The 16,375-nt window shown below is 43.7% G+C and overlaps 2 protein-coding genes across 2 annotated transcripts in view; both read left to right on the top strand.

Annotated features, from left to right (window-relative positions):
- npepps (aminopeptidase puromycin sensitive) overlaps positions 1–10,978 on the top strand; it is a 35,345-nt gene extending 24,367 nt beyond the window's left edge. The window contains exons 15-23 of the mRNA XM_048248920.1: positions 351–490; positions 1,252–1,386; positions 2,424–2,511; positions 3,837–4,063; positions 5,807–5,863; positions 6,155–6,262; positions 6,723–6,878; positions 7,980–8,027; positions 8,617–10,978. Coding sequence (XP_048104877.1) covers positions 351–490; positions 1,252–1,386; positions 2,424–2,511; positions 3,837–4,063; positions 5,807–5,863; positions 6,155–6,262; positions 6,723–6,878; positions 7,980–8,027; positions 8,617–8,763 — 1,106 coding nt within the window. The 3' untranslated portion in view covers positions 8,764–10,978. The remainder of the gene's footprint in view (positions 1–350; positions 491–1,251; positions 1,387–2,423; positions 2,512–3,836; positions 4,064–5,806; positions 5,864–6,154; positions 6,263–6,722; positions 6,879–7,979; positions 8,028–8,616) is intronic.
- A 1,160-nt stretch (positions 10,979–12,138) lies between these two features.
- Positions 12,139–14,703, top strand: c7h6orf120 (chromosome 7 C6orf120 homolog). The gene is made up of 2 exons (XM_048248918.1): positions 12,139–12,250; positions 13,460–14,703. The coding sequence occupies exon 2, from the start codon at positions 13,517–13,519 to the stop codon at positions 14,105–14,107; it is 591 nt and encodes a 196-aa protein (XP_048104875.1). The 5' UTR covers positions 12,139–12,250; positions 13,460–13,516; the 3' UTR covers positions 14,108–14,703.
- The last annotated feature ends 1,672 nt before the right edge of the window (positions 14,704–16,375 follow it).

Below are 16,375 nucleotides of genomic sequence, written 5' to 3'. Positions count from 1 at the left end.
TACACCCCATAATTACATCCCAATAGAGCAGTATCAGACTCATATTCTGACTAGAATTGAGTATGACTACGTCAGGCTACCATCTTGTGGATTTCAGGAGCAATTTTAGCAGAGTAAACTTATGTAGCAAAAAAAAAAAATATTAAAGCAATGTGTTCTATGCACATGTCATGTGTATGCATTTTATGTCATAATGGTCCTCCAGTCATCTGCAGTGGCAAATAGCATAATGGCAAATTACAGGGTGCCATTTATTTTCATTGCATGCTGGGACAACTAAAATGGCCACTATAGATATCTATGGTTTACACAGCCGTTCTGATGGTTATCTGCTCGCTCTGTGATTGCAGGAGAGGATTGCCCCAGTTGGATGGTTCCTATCAGTATTTGTTCGAGTGAGGACCCTGCCTGCACCAAGATGAAAGTGCTCCTGGACCAACCCGAAACCACAGTCACCGTTCCCAACATCAGCCCTGAGCAGTGGGTTAAGGTCAGGCCAGTAGCTTTGTTTTTTGTTTGTTTATGTTTCAATTCAGTTGAGTCATTTGATGAGATGAAATCTCTTATTGGGAAGTCTGGAAATGCTTTCATTATTCTGATGTAAAGTAAAAGGTTGTATGAAATCAAGATAAGCCTGTAAGCATTTCGCACAGTTGATTCAAATAGTATAGTTGTCTTTGCAGCAGTAAAGTATAGTATACTTGGTCCTTGCAAAAGTGCTTGTAAGAAGGACACACACACACCCTTACACAAACTTACACTTGAATCAGCATGTTCATCTTGCAAACCTTGCGCTAGCAGAGACCCTTTCACAAATGCTGCACAGGAAATGTGCCCTGGAAGCATTGGATGCCGTCCAGAGTGTTGCAAATGTTTTTTTGTTGTTGGGTCATGATCCCTTAATTGAGCCAAAGCATGCATAATCTCTCTCGGTCCTTGAATTTTGCAGCTTGCTGGTGGGAAATTTCAGTCGCTCGTCCCCTCATAAATGCTTTCCCTGGTGGCTAAAAGTAGTCAAAAGCCCCATGTGTCTCTAAAAGGGAATTCGGCTCCCCCACCACACCCCTCTCCTTAGAGAGATGGATAGAGTACTTTATTCATCCCTAAAGGGAAATTATGGTGTTACAGCAGCAATTAATAATATAAACATATATCAGTTGGCTTTGTTCTTTCTCTCTCTTTTTATCCCCATTTTGACCACTCTAGCGTCCATCCCTCCAGACCCCGATAGTCTCTTTTTGTCTCTTGCAGATTAACCCAGGCACAGTGGGCTTCTACCGTATCCAGTACAGCTCGGCCATGTTGGAGAGCCTGCTGCCGGGCGTCCGAGACCTCACCTTGCTGCCTGTGGACCGACTGGGCCTCCAGAACGACCTCTTCTCTCTGGTGAGCCACCGAGAGGGGCTAGCCGCGGCGTCGCTAGGCTGAGGGACCGCCGCGGCCATAAATCAGATATTAGCTTGAGCTGAATGTGGGCCGGGGGAGTAGAAACAAAGCAAAGGTTAGCAATGGGGCCAGCCAAGCTAAGCTACGTAGAGCTAATCTAAATACAGCTTAGCTCTCCGTGGCTCTTAGCTGCTGAGTGCTGACATTGGGCAAGTTGTGCAATGTTGCTTTTGTATTTGCGCTGGCTCACACGTGGGTCAGTGGCAGGCTTTGCTTCACGACTAGGTCAGCGTGTAGGACCCGCACAATCACCCATGACACACACACACACACACAAGAGCCATTAACATGCTCATTTACTGTACATTTGGTGCGGTTTCATCACTTTATTTTTACTGCTGTCACTGTAGGTGAAGGTCTCTTATCTCTGCAATGGCAACCTTAACTTCCCTCCTTGTTGTTTCTTGAGAGCTGAAGAGCTCTTGGTTTGCCCATATTAACATAGATAAAGAAGGGAGGAGAGGCATGCCACTATTAGAAGCAGCTGTAGTTAAACGTGTCAATGATTGACTCTAGCTGTGGTGTCATCACTGTGACATTTATGACTGGCGTACGTTACCTTCTGTTGTGTTTTTGTCTTCCCTCACCTTTGCCCACACACACACACACGCACGCAGTATAACACTCTTCAACTCCTTTTATTTTGACCAACCCCCTTTTATGATGCCTGTGTCCTGTTTTTCTTTCCAACTCTTTCCTCCCCTTTTCTTCTTTTTCTTTTTGTTGCCCTTCCCCTTTCTCTCTCTTCACGCTTTCTCTGCCCTCTGTCTTTCATCTTTATTATCTCTCTCTGATCTGTAGTATTTGATCCATGTGCCCGATTTTCAAAAATGACGTACTGTTGCAATCCTTTTGGCAAACTGCACCTGATCAAACCCACTCTTGCAGTTCCTCGTTTTTGAAGACTAGAACAGAGGCGTTTTGTGAATGACATATTCGCTCCCTCTACCCCCCCGTCTCTCCGTCGCCCCCTGCAGGCACGGGCCGGCATGATCAGCACGGTGGAGGTGCTGAAGCTGATGGGTGCTCTGTTGGTGCTCTGTTGGTGCTCTGTTGGTGCTCTGTTGGTGCTCTGTTGGTGCTCTGTTGGTGCTCTGTTGGTGCTCTGTTGGTGCTCTGTTGGTGCTCTGTTGGTGCTCTGTTGGTGCTCTGTTGGTGCTCTGTTGGTGCTCTGTTGGTGCTCTGTTGGTGCTCTGTTGGTGCTCTGTTGGTGCTCTGTTGGTGCTCTGTTGGTGCTCTGTTGGTGCTCTGTTGGTGCTCTGTTGGTGCTCTGTTGGTGCTCTGTTGGTGCTCTGTTGGTGCTCTGTTGGTGCTCTGTTGGTGCTCTGTTGGTGCTCTGTTGGTGCTCTGTTGGTGCTCTGTTGGTGCTCTGTTGGTGCTCTGTTGGTGCTCTGTTGGTGCTCTGTTGGTGCTCTGTTGGTGCTCTGTTGGTGCTCTGTTGGTGCTCTGTTGGTGCTCTGTTGGTGCTCTGTTGGTGCTCTGTTGGTGCTCTGTTGGTGCTCTGTTGGTGCTCTGTTGGTGCTCTGTTGGTGCTCTGTTGGTGCTCTGTTGGTGCTCTGTTGGTGCTCTGTTGGTGCTCTGTTGGTGCTCTGTTGGTGCTCTGTTGGTGCTCTGTTGGTGCTCTGTTGGTGCTCTGTTGGTGCTCTGTTGGTGCTCTGTTGGTGCTCTGTTGGTGCTCTGTTGGTGCTCTGTTGGTGCTCTGTTGGTGCTCTGTTGGTGCTCTGTTGGTGCTCTGTTGGTGCTCTGTTGGTGCTCTGTTGGTGCTCTGTTGGTGCTCTGTTGGTGCTCTGTTGGTGCTCTGTTGGTGCTCTGTTGGTGCTCTGTTGGTGCTCTGTTGGTGCTCTGTTGGTGCTCTGTTGGTGCTCTGTTGGTGCTCTGTTGGTGCTCTGTTGGTGCTCTGTTGGTGCTCTGTTGGTGCTCTGTTGGTGCTCTGTTGGTGCTCTGTTGGTGCTCTGTTGGTGCTCTGTTGGTGCTCTGTTGGTGCTCTGTTGGTGCTCTGTTGGTGCTCTGTTGGTGCTCTGTTGGGTGCTCTGTTGGTGCTCTGTTGGTGGAGACGGGACCAAATGAAGCAGGGACAATGTGGCCTTATTCTCCTGGGTGCTTGTTCTGTGAACTGTGAAACCGAGTGCTAATGATGTTCTCTCTCTCTCTCTCTCTCTCTCTCTCTCTCTCTCTCTCTCTCTCTCTCTCTCTCTCTCTCTCTCTCTCTCTCTCTCTCTCTCTCTCTCTCTGCATTCTCCTTCACACTCTTCTCTCCTCTTTCTCTTCCTCCATCTCCTTACTTCTCCCCTAATTGATTTCTCTCTATATATCTCTTTCTTTCTTTCTTTCTTCTCACACCTTCCTTCTCTCTACCTTTACTTGCTTTTCTCCTCTTTTCCTTATCTCTCCCCCTTTCCCTCGTTCTCTGCCCTTTCATTTCTGCCTAATGTTCTTTCTCTCTCTCTCTCCTCTCCCCCCTCCCCTGTGTGTAGGCCACCTGGATGCTCTGTTGCGGGGTCTGGTTCTGGGTAAGCTTGGGAAGGCGGGCCATAAGCCCACGCTGGAGGAGGCCCGCCGGAGGTTTAAGGACCATGTGGAGGGCAAGCAGATCCTCTCGGCAGACCTCAGGAGCCCAGTAAGCTCTGCACAGCCCGTCTCCACACACACACACACACACACACCTGCACACTCTCACATTACGCATGATGCACACATATAAACACACATACACACACATACATATTTATATACATGCACACACATAAACACACATATTTATGCATGTACACACATGCATAAAAACATACAAGTAAATGCCTGCACAGTGCAGGCATATTCGTGCACATACATAGGAATATACTTAAACAAACATGCCTATACACGTATACACAGATAAGCACACACACACACATACACAGACATGTACATGCATGCACAGACTCACACACATATGCACAAGCACGCATAAGGCAATATAGACATGTGTGAGAGAAGCAGAGCCATAACACAGAGCCAGCTCTGGAGAAAGGCTGTGGAGGAGCTGAAGCATTATTGGGTATTACTCTGAATCTGGGCCCAGCTTCTTAGCTGTGTATTGACACAGATAAATGCTCACACTCACCTGTCTGTCTTGTGACTCATTCCACATCATTTATTTATCCTCTCAGCCGAGCCAGTGAGCTGGGCTTCACCTGGTTTTGGATTCAGATACTCTTAGCAGGAAGTGTTGTGAGACGATGGGCTGGCTAGACAGATTGATGATCAATATTTATTGATCCCGAGGTACTATCCGACTGCATTTTACCCATCCATGGTTTTTACACACACACACACACACACACACACACACAACAAACACACACACACAGAGCTCAGCCGTGGATGTGGACAAGGGAGAGCGATATTCAACCACATTTCTCCTACCAGCCGGGTCAAACGGGCCATCCTTCGGTCACAAGTCTGATTTCCTAACCAGTAGACCACGGCTGCCCCCTGCTGTGCGTGGATGTTTCTTTTACATGGGGACTGGGGACTATGAGAGCCCTCACCCCCCACCTGCCTGATTATGGCTCCCATGGTGAAGTCAGTTGGAGTATGTATTTATAGCAGTGTTCAATGTGTGCTGTTGTCACAAGTGTTACATGTTGATGTGAATGCAAACATTAGCACCAAGTCAGATTCCCTGTAAGCAGTTTTACTATTCAGGTCCTACATGCAAGAAGAACACAGGGTAGTTGGAGTCACTTGTGTTTTGCATTTTGGTGGGAGACCAGGAGGCTCTTATGCCCAGGGACACTTGATTGACACACATACACAAACATGCGCGTGCGCACACACACACACACACACACACACACACACACACACACACACACACACACACAGGCACATTGACAGTTTGTTCAGGCACGCATGCTACATGCCCACAGGCAAACATGCACATGCATACACACAGAAACATATACTGTCAGTCCTATAGAAGCAGTGCATACAAATTTCTTTAGACACAGAAATTCAGTGTCTCACAAGCACACAGGACCACAGCCTCTCAAACACACTCTCGCTCTCGCTCTCACTCTTGAACTTGATATTCATGGCCTTTAAGCAGTTCACACTGTGTGAATTGTTAAACACTGATTGAGTAACTAAGGGGAAGTCCTATGTAAGACTTGATGCTTGCAAAGAGTTACAGGATTAGGGGATGGAGAGGACTTGGGAGCGAGACTTTACAGGAGTAGGAATAGAAAGATTTGATTTAGTTCTCATTAAACACAACTTATAAATGCTATTTGAAATTTGTCCCTGTCATTTCTGTCTTTGAGTTTATGTACAAAGTGTTCCTGATTCTGTAAAAGTGAAAAACGTGTTTGTCTTTCAGGTATATCTTACAGTCCTTAAGCATGGAGACAGTACAACGCTGGACACAATGTTTAAGGTAAATTAACCCCTCCCCCTCATTGTTTCTTTGACAATTTCACCTCCAGGCTGTTTCTTCCATGTTGTCAAGCTATGGAGAGAATAGTTCTGCCCTTCTTTGTATTCAATATGTCTATTTGCCCCACTCCCCTGTGTATTTTGCACCCAATCATATCCCTCTCTATACATCCATATCTCGGCCTCTGGATTGCTCTCATTCTACCTCTCTCTCTCCCTCTGTCTCTCCCTCTGTCTCTCTCCCTCTCTTCACTCATGTCTCTCTCTCTCTCTCTCTCCCCCTCTCCTGCAGCTCCATAAGCAGGCGGACATGCAGGAGGAGAAGAATCGTATCGAGCGGGTGCTGGGGGCCATCTCTGCTCCCGATCTCATCCAGAGGGTCCTGACCTTTGCCCTCTCGGTATGATCCCCCTTTATCTCCCATTACTTCACTTGTGCATACTGGACAGTGGACAGTCCCAGTAGTTTCACTTTAATAGTCCTTTGTCGCTGTTCTTCCTCATTACCATGGAGAGGTTAGCCAGGTAGCTCTTGGTTACTTACACAGGTTACTTACTCCATCAAATGTGACTGCACGTGTCTATGGCAACTCTAGTCTATCCTAAGGGCTATGTGTACGTGTCTATGGCAACTCTAGTCTATCCTAAGGGCTATGTGTACATCGGCTTCCAGGCCCTGTATACATACAGTGATAGTTCAAGCATATATGTGATATTGCACATGTATACATTAATACTATAAATAAAGATTAAGATTTTTCCTGCCACTGTAGACGAGGGAGGGGCATGTGTGTATGGAATCGTTCCTGTTGTGTGTTTGTGGAGGGGCGCAGCCTCAAGCATGTCATGTGACCCGCGTAGGAGGAGGTGCGTCCTCAGGACACGGTGTCTGTGATCGGGGGCGTGGCAGGCAGCAGCAAGCACGGCCGGAAAGCAGCGTGGAAGTTCGTGAAGGACAACTGGGAGGAGCTTCACAACCGGTACCAGGGCGGCTTCCTCATATCACGACTCATCAAGGTGAGCGGGCGCAACTGCCATATGTGTGTCTGCAGTTCACAGACACCCGTCATGCAGAGACATGCGTATAACTACTTGTACGTGCACAGACAAGCAGATGGCCAGCCACAATCATTTAAGTGTACATGGATGTTGTACGCACACACACGCTCAGCCATACATGAGAGTGCACACACAAACTTTTGCACATGCTCTTTCACATTCACTTTTTGGGTTGGCTCAATTTGTCAGTAAGTCATTGACGGTAGCATTTTTCCATATTTCTTTGTCAGATCCGTTGCAAAGCTGTGCATCTGCTGTAATGAGTCAGTCATAACCACCCTCATGACGCGTTCATGTTGAGCGCTGCACAATTCTGTGCGTTTGGATTATCGTAATTGTATTACTATGTGAGTCAGAATTGAGCTGTTTAACTGGCCTCTGTTCCTGGCTTGGAGCGGCGTTCAGACACATGATTCTCATGTGAAACAGAAATGTGTACTGGCCGAGCCTGCTCATGGGAACATAAGCATGTGTCTGGAGTGTGAGTTTCAAAGGCCTGCTTCTTTCAGAAATGACAATTATGATACGACAATCTGCTCTTTTTCATGCCACAAGAGCCAGCAAGATAGTCTTCTATTGAACGCAAAGACTGTCAGACAGCAGAGTGTCAGTGCGGTGCCTTTATCTACAATATGGAAATGACTAAAGCTCTTTTATTTCTGGCTGCTGTCTGCTGGATAAATTAGGCCACTTTGTTACTTTGCAGATAAGTAGACCTTTCGTCGTATACGCGCTACCTTTATTTGTGAGACGAGTATTTAATAGGAGGATTCTTATATTGGACTGACCTATGCTCTACAAGGGGCAATCATGTTTAATTGACCTGGACATGCTGCGTGTCAGCGTGTTAGTCAGCATCCTGTTTACTCCGAGCCAGCTCTATTTTGAATGTCATTCCTAACAGATAGAGTGATTAGTGGAAATGAAAAAGTTTATGGCACATGCGAGTCCCTTCAAAACAACAGATCAAGAGCGCCTGTGCCATCATAAATGTCTGCGTGTTCTCTCCTAGCTCACTGTGGATGGATTTGTAATAAATGTCTGCATGTTCTCTCCTAGCTCACTGTGGATGGATTTGCGGTGGACAAAATGGCTGCAGAGGTGAAGGTGAGTGCTGCTTGTCCATTAATCTACTCCGACTCTGCTGCACAGTTTTGGGCTAATGGCTTAATGCAAGCTAAAAATGGGTCTGTGTCAAATTGCCCTCAGTCACTACTTAGGGGTTTTAAGTAATGTTTTTTAAGTGACATGTATTTATTGTGTAAAAAACAGATGCTATTTTTGATAAATTACGGAAAGAGTGAACAAACTCCCAAATAAATCTATTAAATCACCAAAACAAGGGAATAATGGAATAAACGTGTAAATATATTGATCATGCTTTGTGTGCATGTTTGTTACTTCAACTGGTTTTAAAGCAACTAAAAAACCTAAAACTGTCCAGATTAACAAGCAGTATATTGCAGTATGTGTATATATGTGTTTATGGTATCAATATCTTTCTCTCTGCTATAGACTTCAATTCAGTCCCCAGGTTGAATATTAACATTCCTGAGAACACAACAAATGACTAAATGAATGATTTAATTAATGACTAAATGAATGAATGATTAAATGATTGATTGAATGAATGAATGAATGAATGAATGAATGCATGATGGGCATGACATGACGACACCTTGTGCGTTTGTTCCAGAGCTTCTTTGAGAGCCACCACGCGCCGGCAGCAGAGCGCACGGTACAGCAGTGCTGCGAGAACATTCTCCTGAACGCTGCGTGGCTTAAGCGTGACGCCGAGGACATCCACCAGTACTTTCTGCAGCGCAAGGCCCCGCCCGTCTGACCCCTGACCCCATCCTCCATCCTGCTCCTCCCACTTCAGACCTCCCAGCAGTGATTGCTGCCTCTCTCCGCCAGCCCATCCACTAACACTGGAGGCCCAGCAAACTATACAAACAAGAAACTGGGCTTCTTTTTTGTAAAATCAACCAAGCGGCAGACAACAAGAAGAAGATGAAAAGAAGAATTAAAAAAAAAAAAAAAAAACTAGTCTTGAAGATAACAATCAATATTGATAATTGTGCAACCATTTCCATTTTAGTGTTTCAAGATAAACTTCAAAACCTACCAAATTCGCTCTAGTCTTGACGAGGAATGTAGTGAGCCGCATTCTGCCCTTCTGAGATTGAAAAGGAATTGTTGGATTCTCCAGCTGATTTAAGAATATCACCACACACACACACACACACACACACACACACACACACACACACACACACACACACACACACACACACACACACACACGCACAGCACACATGCACAGCACACGCGCACACACTGCACACATGCATTATAGAGGCTTTGTCTTTCATGCAATTTCTATATACTTGCACACAGTTGTACAACAAATGTGAATTGCTTTTTTTGTCTATTTGTACCTTCAGTCCATCCTTAAAAAAAAAAAAAGAGAGACACAGCACTTCTCCAAGGTTAGATGTTTTTATGTTTTTATTGTTCAATGTTTGTTTTCTGCACAGACAGAGTTACTTCCTGCATTTTCCTCACTTCCCGATACAAGTTGCGTTTTGTAAAGCATATCTTCACACAGGATGGAGACGTGGGAAATGACACAAAGGTGAAAAGCGTGCGGGCAGAATGGGGCCAGATGGTTTGGCGTCCGATGGTATTGTGGACTTAACGGCAACGACACTGATCTCCATCGCTAATAACGGTTAGCAGCAACCGATCAGAGCTAGCATGGTACTGTATGTTATTGTATGACGCGAGTCTTGTCACCCCTCCCCCTCCCACCCTCACCCCACTCCCCTTTCACTCACCTCTATGAATGATCTTGACAAGAGATGTACCTGGTTCATATATGGTTTCTTGTATACTTTTACTCCCTGAGAGAAAAACAAACATTACCACTTGTCCAATTACACTCACCACACACAACCTGTTGCTACAGTCCATCTGGGGACTAAAGAATGGTTGAAAGGAATGAGAAAGGATAAAGAAAAGGCCAAAGCAAACAAAGCAAACTACATATCCAAGCATCTATATATGTCTGACACAGTAAACAGAAAGAAAGCTTTTTGAAGAAAAACTTTTTATAAAGTATATATTCAGTGATTAATCTTGTGTAAATTGTACGGGAGTACAAATAGGGAAATTGTGGGCCTGTAGGATTAATTTACTTGAGAATCTAGTGATATTTTGGCCCATTTTGAAATATTGAAGTGAAGTGATTATTTACACCTTGTACTTTTAAGGCCTTAAAATTGGTTTTGAGGAAAAAAAAGTTTGCAATAACTATTCAAAGTGGTTAATTGTAGCCTATCTCCACCAAGTGTTTAAGTGTCATGGGATTCCACATAGCCTTGTCGAACAGATATATCTGTCTATAGAATTTACTATTTGATGTGGCTTTGAACCTTAAAGGTGATCATTCAATCAATTGACAGTCTTTCCCAGAAACATTTGTTGTGCTTTTGTTAAAAAAGAAATGCAGTTGGTGTTCATTAAAAGTAAAAAAGAAAAAAATGATTAAAAAATGATGTTAAATTAGTACCGTTGATTTTATGTGTGAGGTGTGAAAGTGCATGCCTGAAATCAAGTTTTTGATATATAAGTTAACAGTTGCTAATCTGGTTCAATTGTTTTCTATGATCATTCACAATGAGCAATTCACCATTCAGCATTGATGGTGAGATTCATTTAGTACAAATAAAATGCTGTATCAAACGTTCATACAATACTTAACAATATAATACATCTGTAGATAAATACATTATATGATGTAGGTTATCGTGGGGGGGGGAAAATGTTGTTTATTTGATCTGAAGATGGAGACTGGGGTACTGTTGAAATAGCCCAAAGGGATGTAACACTGTAAAGTAAAAAAAAAAAAAGGATTTTTTTGTTTTTGTTTTTGTTTTCACATGTATGCTCTTATTCAGAAGCTCTGCTGATGATGTTCTATGCTTTGTGGTAGCGACCAGAAAGAGTCGAGGATCTGTCGATCTGATTTGAATATCAAAACTATTCAAACATCATTTGTTCGTGTCATAGAGTCTGATTCAGCATGGATAAAATTGGCACTGACTGTTGTCCAAGCGGATATATGATAAAAAAAAAAATATGCTGATACAAAGCCATGTGAGAAATGTTTCTTTGGGCTGATTACTGTTCAACAATGCAGCACACTGCCCCCTGGCTCTGACTTAGACACACTACAGCACTAACAGACACCCTTGGTCCCTCAATCAGAACATAGTCACTACCAACCATGTGGTGAGGTTCAGTTAAACATGAATTCCTTACATACAGACTTGAAACCCAAGAATAGTTTATTGGTCTATTCATAAACTATTCAAGGCATGTTTGTACCTATGAGAGTCGAAGACCGAGTGGATGGGTCCATCTGATCTTGCATAAGGTTATGAATAACTAATGTCACACATTTATCATAAATCAATGTTGTGCTTAGAAGAGCCAGGGACAGTGTTAATTGGTCTATCTTGCATAGCTGTATGAGTAACAAATGTCAAGCATTAATCATAAGACATCTGTGTGGTAAACTCCCAATAGTTCATTTAGATGTTATCCTGCGTCCTTGTTTCAGTGGAGCACATACTGAGGGTGAATGAGTAGCTGTTTGCGGCTTAATTACTCATTTGGAAGCGGAACTTAAATTAACCTTCTAAACCACAACAGTGTTGCACAATATGGGGAGTTGCCAATCCAGAGTAGTGCCACTGGCTGTTGGAGATCTACAGATTTTGCCTTTCAAGAATAATGTGAACCCCTTACCATGGAATTTCATGCATAATATCTAAATTAATCTCCCAAAGCCATATAAGTAGATATTATGTTTTTTACTGAAATGGCAGATGCTTAAAAATCCATTTACTTCTGCTATGTCTGTGAGGAGTGTTATGACGCAAAACAACTATGACAGTGGACATCTTGGATTTAATCAATTCAAATTCTTAAAGACCCACAACAATGAAGGTACACTGAAAAGAAAGTAGGCACAGGCCTCATACTAATACTGTACAATCAGTATTCCAGTTTTAAAATGCAAAACAAAAAGTGTAAAACGTGACAAAAGGTTCCTACACTGCGTAATGTAGGTCAGCTATATTTTTTGTAATGAAAAAGTCGAGATTTGTTGTGCAATTTGTCCACCTGTTCTGCTGGGGGCGCTATGGCACTATGATAAGCAAGTGGCAACTGCAGAAGGAGCGGTAACACCAAGTGAGAGAAATGCTGTCGCCTCTAAAATAACAAATAGTTATTCTTGCCTCTTCAGACGTTATGGTTAGGTAAGTTGAAATCTAAAAAAGATCATTTAAACATAACGAGACTGTATTTCTGTCAATTGTTTAAATACTCGTCCATATCTTTCAATAGCTAAGTTAAACTTCGTGTGAGATAATGGTCCAAGGTGCTAACCTGTTTTGCCTCAGGATGCTAGCGAGCCCAGTCAACTTGACTCATGTTGTTGCTGCTAAGCTAACAGTTTGTCAAATGTCAGTTTGTCAATTGGCCACCTGTTCGGGTGACAGATAAAGCAGTGACGATGGTTTAGTACAAGTGTCTTTGCTATTGAATGCACTAACCCTCGCTAATGTGAGACAAAAGTGCAACACAAAGCTGTTTGGTCGTCCGTACGAAATTGTGACAAAATTGTCAGCTGTCTAGCAGGTTTGTCAAGTCACTCTAGTGTGATATTTTCAAGCTAGAAGTTAGATGATGACTAGCGATATGTCATAGTAAATGATAATAAAATTGTAGTTTTGCTTGGAAAATTAGCTTAGTTTTTCCCCTTACACGTGTTCAGTTGATTGTGAAATTAGGAAACCCACAAACTACTCCATACATTGCAAAAGTGGAATCTACAGTACACATCTGTTTAACGTTAGTGAAGCAGAAGAAAAAGGCAAAAAGCTGGAGTGATGTAACTTATATACATTGCATTTTACAAAGGATTTTTTAAAGAACAAAATATATGTCTCTCAAGACATAACAAAAACATTTATTTTTAAAATGCATATTTCAGTGTTTATGCTTACTGTATGTTCATGCGTGAATTAGTGACTTTGGTATGATAAATTGGCGGATGAGTTCATTTAGAATATGAAGAATTTTGTAAAATATTGATATTTGGTGACCGGGTATTGATAATGTGTCACAAAAATAACATAAAATTACATTTAACATTATACATTTTACATGTTACATGTTAGGCAAGGCTACTTTGCTTGACTGCAAGTGGCGGATGCCTCTGTCCCAGTGAAAAGCCCTGTGCAAAAGCCACTGAGGTATATTTAGCAAGTTTGTCATCAGTCATCATGATGCCTCCCAAGAGGTGTCATTTTACTATGTGTATAGATATATGGGTAGAGATAAAGTGAGTGGTAGTCCACATATCTCACTGGATTTAATATGCTGATGCAGTCATGGCCCCCTCACTGAATATCCTTTTGTGGCAAATAATAATTCTGGTCTGTCCTTTATGCCTACCACCCAAGGTTATCCTTGGATGGTAGAGGCACAGTGTCTCCCAGGTTGTGATTGCTCGTGACGGAATGGTACCTTGTTGCTGGAGCGTCCTGGTACCGCTGGTGCTTCTCTTGTCCCAGGCCCAAGGCTTCCTGCACTTCGACGATGATGACTCCTCGTCAGCCTTTGCCGTGCCGAAGGAGTGGGTCTTGCTCCACGTGGTGCAGGGCCACATCGGTGCGGGCAACTACAGCTACCTGCGTCTAAACCACGATGGGCGCATCATCCTGCACATGCGCAGCCTTAAGGGTGACGCCGACCTCTATGTGTCTGACAAGACGCTTCGGCCCAGCTTCGACACCTACAAGCTGCAGTCGGTTACGTGCGGGCATGACGTGGTGGTGGTGCCCGGGGAGTTCACCCGGCCGGTGGGTATCGGTATCTATGGCCACCCGTCTCACAAGGAGAGCGAGTTTGAAATGAAGGTGTTCTACGACCAGACTGCCCTGTCCGAGGACCCTTTCAAGAGGGATGCGTACCCCTCAGAAGAGGGGTCCCAAAGCCAGCCCAGGTACCCTAAGGGAGGGGGAGAGGAGGACTTTGAGGAGGAGGAAGAGTCCATCTTCTGGACCATCCTCATTGGGATTTTGAAGATCATACTTGAAATCTTGTTCTGAGCGAACAGGCAGAGCAGCTGAAGGGCAGCAACAGTTATGTGAGATGTTTGTTTTCAACGTTGAGAGAAACTCACCAAAATATGGTGAAATATGGATGCCTCAAAGTAAAATGATTACTAAAGCGATATTTTCAAACAGCTATTTTTGATCAGACTTTTTTTATTGATTGTAGATGAAGTGTACAAATGAACCATCAAAATTCTGAATGAATATCTGACTGACTGAATTTATCTCCAGCTTGACCTTACGCCTCAGAAACAAACCACTGGCTCACAAGTGTAACTTCCAGAGAACAGATGCTGATACACATCACCCCTGTTCACCACGCAGGTCTCATTATGCCGTTTACTTGACGATTTCAGAACCACTACTTTAAACTGGCAGTGGACTTTATCTTGCTCGTGCTCTATAATAAGAGAAGGGAACATACAGAAGCGTGTGCCAGTAGGGAGAGAAACATACTTTTGTGCCTTCATCAGTCCCATGATTACCCCCTCCAGTCCCAGCCCTTCATTGGCTAATGGCGAGGCTCAATCACACGGTGGAATTATTTGTAAATATTTCCGAATAAAAGAGAATCACTTGTCTTTGCGAAAGTGCATTTGTGTGAATGTTTTTGAGACATGTTGTAATTGTCACAGTGGAAAGAAATGAGAAAAATATGTAACAAGTTGCAAGAGGCCGGGGTTATTTTTCCGCTGGTTTAATAAAATAAATATGTAAATTTATAAACCACAAGTTAATCCTCATCTTTGTATTACAGTGCAGAAAGTGGACATCCTTGTTGAATTCCAGAAAGAGCAGGAAGAGCAGATTTCCCAGAACGTCTAGGGTGTTTCAGTGTTAGGGTAAGTCAGTGTCTGTAGGGTTAATGGTGTATGTTTATAGGTTGTGAAAATCTTTTCAATTAATCATTATCCATGGTCCAGAAATAGTAAAATAAAAATGCTATTTAGTGTTTCCCAAGCCTAAGATGACTTCCTCAAATGCGGAGTTTTGTTCACACACCAAAACTATTCAGATTACCGTCATAAAGAAGGAAGTAAACCAGAAAATAATCAAGTTTAAGAGGCTGTTTTCAAGCCAATGAACCCACTACAAAAATGGAATTAAAAAAAAAAAACTATCAGGTTTAAAGTGCAATACAACTGGGAGAGTATATTAAATAACCTACTCTGTTGAACATATGTTTTCTGCAGAGCACTGAGGGGGCAGGCCGTGGCCTACTGGATAGCGGTTGCCGGTTCGAACCCCGACCAGTAGGAACGGCTGAAGTGCCCTTGAGCAAGGCACCTAACCCCTCACTGCTCCCCGAGCGCCGCTGTAGCAGGCAGCTCACTGCGTCAGGATTAGTGTGTGCTTCACCTCGCTGTGTTCACATAGTATAGAGTCTTTATTGTCCTATAAGGATATTCTTTTTCACACATATCATTGTTACATTCCATGCAGGATGTCCACAGCCTCATACATATAACATAAAACATAACACACCCCCTGACGTTTCCCTCCCTCCTCGACACCAAATAAGCAAAAAGGTGGACAGTACAGACAACACAAACACAAAAGAATAGGGGGGATGGATGATTGTCACAGGAGTTTAAGTGCAGTGATTGCTGAGGGTACAAAACTTTTCTTAAAGTGCGCTTTTTTCTAGTCCAGGGCTCTGTATCTGCGGCCAGATGGGAGTAGGGTGAAGGGTCAGGGGGTTGTCAGGGCTGCTTGCTATGGTGCGTGCAAGGCGTGTGGTGGCTGTCACATTTGCATCAGTGAGGCTGGGGATGGGGAGCTGTATAATCTTGGATGCTAAGTGTGAGATTTTAATGAGTTTGTTCTTGCTGGTGACATTTAGTATGGTGAAGAAACAGGGGGAGCAATAGAGTAGCAGTGGTTGGATGATGCTTTTGTAGAGTAGCAGAAGGAGATGGGGGGCAACATACAGTGATCTTAGTTTGCATATGGCATACAATCTCTGTTGTGCACGTTTCTGTGTGATGGTGATGGTTCACTGTGTGCTGCGTGTGTAATTCACGGACTGGGATAAATGCAGAGACCAAATCAAAAGAGTATATACTTACTACTTACTTACAGTACTTACTACTTAATGCATGGTGCTCAGTGATATTCAGGCTACTCAGTTTAAACACCAGGGGGCACTAGTACTACGTGCTAGAAGTGCCTGAAGAGTGTACATGCTCCTTAACAGTATGTGCATTCTTTTTACTTCTGAAGCTTTAGTTTGCTTTAAGAGTAAGACAAGCAGATAATGTG

This window comes from Alosa alosa, chromosome 7 (assembly GCF_017589495.1).
Source record: "Alosa alosa isolate M-15738 ecotype Scorff River chromosome 7, AALO_Geno_1.1, whole genome shotgun sequence".
Lineage (NCBI taxonomy): Eukaryota > Metazoa > Chordata > Actinopteri > Clupeiformes > Clupeidae > Alosa > Alosa alosa.
The sequence above is the reverse complement of the archived record's forward strand: the minus strand, read 5'-3'. Positions and strand labels throughout refer to the sequence as shown.

Coding starts and splice junctions, on each gene's coding strand:
- c7h6orf120 (XM_048248918.1), top strand. CDS start 13,517: ATGGTACCTTGTTGCTGGAGCGTCCTGGTACCGCTGGTGCTTCTCTTG.